The sequence below is a fragment of the Ranitomeya imitator genome, chromosome 5 (assembly GCF_032444005.1).
Source record: "Ranitomeya imitator isolate aRanImi1 chromosome 5, aRanImi1.pri, whole genome shotgun sequence".
Classification (NCBI taxonomy): Eukaryota; Metazoa; Chordata; class Amphibia; order Anura; family Dendrobatidae; genus Ranitomeya; species Ranitomeya imitator.
In genome coordinates this window covers 595,542,051-595,546,338 of record NC_091286.1, presented here as the reverse complement: position 1 = coordinate 595,546,338, position 4,288 = coordinate 595,542,051, and the positions used below count along the sequence as shown (strand labels likewise).

The 4,288-nt window shown below is 34.9% G+C and overlaps 1 protein-coding gene across 1 annotated transcript in view; it reads left to right on the top strand.

Moving 5' to 3' along the window:
* The window catches only part of SOX14 (SRY-box transcription factor 14), a 1,882-nt gene extending 299 nt beyond the window's left edge, over positions 1–1,583 (top strand). The window contains exon 1 of the mRNA XM_069727946.1: positions 1–1,583. This exon is cut by the window's left edge and continues 299 nt beyond it. Within this exon, the coding sequence (XP_069584047.1) occupies positions 114–830 (717 nt within the window). The 5' untranslated portion in view covers positions 1–113 and the 3' untranslated portion in view covers positions 831–1,583.
* Positions 1,584–4,288: the final 2,705 nt, after the last annotated feature.

The following is a 4,288-nucleotide window of genomic DNA, read 5'->3' as shown; positions in this document are numbered from 1 at the left end:
CACTGAGACCCTGGCATGATTAGCTAAAGACTTGATTCTTCATTATCAAGAGGACGGCAGAAGGGGGGGAACTTGGAGTTGGCTTTTGCAGGTCGCTGACATTGAACGCTACCATGTCTAAGCCCGTTGACCATATCAAGAGACCCATGAATGCCTTCATGGTGTGGTCCAGAGGGCAAAGGAGGAAGATGGCACAGGAAAACCCCAAGATGCACAATTCGGAAATAAGTAAAAGACTTGGGGCTGAATGGAAACTTCTATCTGAAGCCGAGAAAAGACCTTACATAGACGAAGCTAAGAGGCTCAGGGCTCAACACATGAAGGAACATCCTGACTACAAGTACAGACCAAGGCGCAAACCCAAAAACCTTCTAAAGAAAGACAGGTACGTCTTTCCTTTACCCTACCTTGGAGATCACGATCCACTAAAGACAGGACTTCCCATGAGTGCCACTGAATCCTTACTAGGAGCTTCTGAGAAGGCGAGAGCCTTTTTACCACCATCAGCACCTTATTCCTTACTGGACCCAAGTCAGTTTAGCTCCTCAACCCTCCAGAAGATGACAGAGATGCCACACACCTTGACTACAAGCACTCTTCCTTATGCCTCCACCTTGGGATACCAAAATGGAGCTTTTGGTGGGTTAAGCTGCCCCAGCCAACACACCCATACCCACCCCTCTCCAACCAACCCTGGCTATGTGGTGCCCTGTAATTGTACAGCCTGGTCAACCTCTAACTTGCAACCTCCTGTAGCCTACATATTGTTCCCTGGCATGACTAAAGCTGGTTTAGATCCTTATTCTTCTGCACATGCCGCAGCCATGTAGAAGAGCACTAGTGTCAAGGAGATGGACTATGTTGGTGCATGTACAGACAGACTGCCAAGATGGTCCCACTAGCAGAGAGACACCTTAAGGGATTGGAAAGAGGAACAATCCATCCTCAGACCAGAAAAAAATATATAATGCACTTCCTTTCTTATGAAGGGCACAATCTACTACTACTAATTCTCTACATCAAGCCATGAAGATAGCTGGAAGTAATTGTCAGGAACAATTGTAAGAAATGTACAACTTCTTCTTTATTTTTTTTTTCATTTGTATTTCCTCAATCTGGACAGTTAACCCTTTATTTATTGAGCTTCATCAGTTTGCCTTTGATTTCTTCGCGACCTCGATTTTTGAAGGGACTAGCATTAAATTATTTAAGAACATATTAATAATATTATTATTACCTATTTTGCACAATAATTTTGCTGTGTGGGGGGTAAGTGGGATTTGTGTTAGATATTTTGCCATACGATCTGGTTTTCTTGTCCTAAAGAGTTTAGCTACAAAAGCTTTATGATAATGATAATTAATGAAAAAAAAATAAAATTAATGATTATTTTACCCTCCAAAAATATTTTGTAACAAGCAAATAACTAAACCATGAAGGATGTTTCATAGGATGATGAATTCCCCTTCATCTAAGGCGTTAAGTACAGGGGAAAGTGACTGTACACCATTAGCTCATTTTATTTACTCCTTTTTTTTTTGTTAAACAAGGATCTTTTAAATAAAGACAATCTTGTGGTTTAATGCGACGTGTGAACTGTGCCTTATAACGTGATAATGATCTGTAGGCGATAATACACGGTCACAGTGCTGCAGTCTCCATCACTGCGTGTTCATAATTGTATGGTATTCGATAAAGGGACATATATTACATTAATACAGAGCTCGTCATATTTTATTACAATTATTTTCTCCAAATTGAGCTTCAACTTTACTAGATTTCCTCAAGAAGATGTAGAGGTGGAAGGTTTTAGCAGGTGTTAAAATGTCATTCTCAGATATAGAAGAGATTACTTTTTAGCATTATTAGTACCCATATTAGTCTTTAGTCCTATGCAAAATAACCATCTATCAATTGTGTTGTATCATATAACAAAGTCATCAACTCCACTGCAAGTGTTTCTATGAAAAAAAATACATTAAAAACAACAGGCTTCATAAAAAACTATTTGAATATTATATTTCATATATCTATGTATATAAAAGTAGGTAACAATGGAAATTATACTTTTTTAGTATATATATATATATATATATATATATATATATATATATATATATACATATATATATATATAGACACACACACATATATATTTATTGTTATGTATATAATTAGTATATATGAATCTGTATGTATATACAAACGTGTATATGTGTACATGCATATATATTTGTATATATTTATATTTAAACATGTGTGCATAAATGCATATATATATATGTATATATATATGTGTGTGCATGTATGTATATATATATATGTTTATGTGTATATATAATTATGTGTATATATGTGTATATATGTGTGTGTGTGTATATATACACATATAAATATGTTTATATGCATATATGATTATGTGTGTTTATATGTATATATGATTATGTGTATATGTGTGAGTATATATATATATATATATATATATATATATAAATACTTATGTGTATATACGTGTGCGTAGGTATAAGCATTTATGTATGTATGTATATATATATATATATACACATATATATATATATAAATATGTGTATGTCTGTATATGCATGTATATATATATATATATATATATACACACATGCATATACACATTCTATAATTTTATCTATGTATATAATGACATACTTTAGAAGAGCTGAGTTTATAATTTTGCACAACCCTCTTTGCTTTGATGGCTCTAGGTAAATGTATTATTTTACTAATATTATTTTTCTGTATATAGTATTGTAACTGGGGCCAACAGAAGAAACCGTTAATTGACAAATTTGACTTGTAGAAAGAAATATATATATATATATATATATATATATATATATATATATATATATAAGTTTTTGTGTGTTTGCCCATTTTGGTCTTCACAAATTGTAAGTAAGAAGATGAGATGTGATGAATCAGATGATTTTTTTTCTTACATTTAGAAGTCAACAGGTATATAGAACTTGTCCATGAATTGCCAGTGAAGCAGCAGAGGCTATGTTCTGGCTGTGATGGGTGGGTGGCAGGAGCTGGGGGGCTGCTGAGCCTGAGAGCAGCTGAGCTGTTCTGCACTAGGAGCAGTGGATTAGCATTTAGTGTCAAACAATTAGCAGTGTGAGGAGCTGATGGAATAAATTCATTGTGGGGCTTTTGTTTGGGAAGGGTTTTCATTAGAATATGGCTGTTGTCCATCTGCTGCCCCATCATGGTGGTGTAGGCTGCTGCTCCGCACTTGTGCTCTTATTAGGAGTAAATTCACCCAGGTCTGGATTGGATGGGGCAGGAGAAGAGAGGCAGCAGAACCATCCAAAAACACTGGGGTTATGGCAGCAATGAATGGGGCTTTGTTTAGTCCATCAATGAGCGAGAGACCCTTAACTTCTCCAAACAAGCCACAGACATGAGCAATCCGAAGAGGAGGCTTGGGGACAGGAGGCCAAGTGTCCAGGCTGACCCCATTGTCTGCCTATACATTACACTGGAGCACTGACAAGTGTGTACTGATGTAACCTGCCCCAGCTGCCAGCAGCACCAGCAACAGGCAGACATCACTGCCTCCTCTCATCAAACTCCAGGGCCTGGACACAGACTGCACCAAAGGCAGCAGGGACTGGGCAATACCTAAAAAAGGGCATTATAGCATCAGAGTATTGTTATAAAATCACTGCTTACATAAATTGGGATAGATAGATAGATAGATAGATAAATAGATAGATAAATAGATAGATAGATGATAGATAATAGATAGATAATGGACAGATAGATAGATAGATAGATAGATAGATAGATAGATAGATAGATAGATAGATAGATAGATAGATAGATAGATAGATAGATGATAGATAATAGACTGATTATAGATAGATAGATAGATAGATAGATAGATAGATAGATAGATAGATAGATAGAAGGAATGAGATAGATAGATAATAGATAGATAGAAGGAATGAGATAGATAGATAATAGATAGACAGATAATAGATGATAGATCTGTCTATCTATAGGTCTGTCTCTAATAGTAATTAGGCTTTTCTGTGTCTTTGTCCACATAAACCTTTATTATTATGATATATATATATATATATATATATATATATATATATATATATATATATATATATATATAAACACAAGTATCTTTATAATACTGATATGGAAAGAGAGAAGAGGAGAGAATCAAGTCAGTTATATATCTGGAATTTATTTCTATTTATTCCCTGTATAGTTTTTGTTGACAAACAGCCTGTGATCA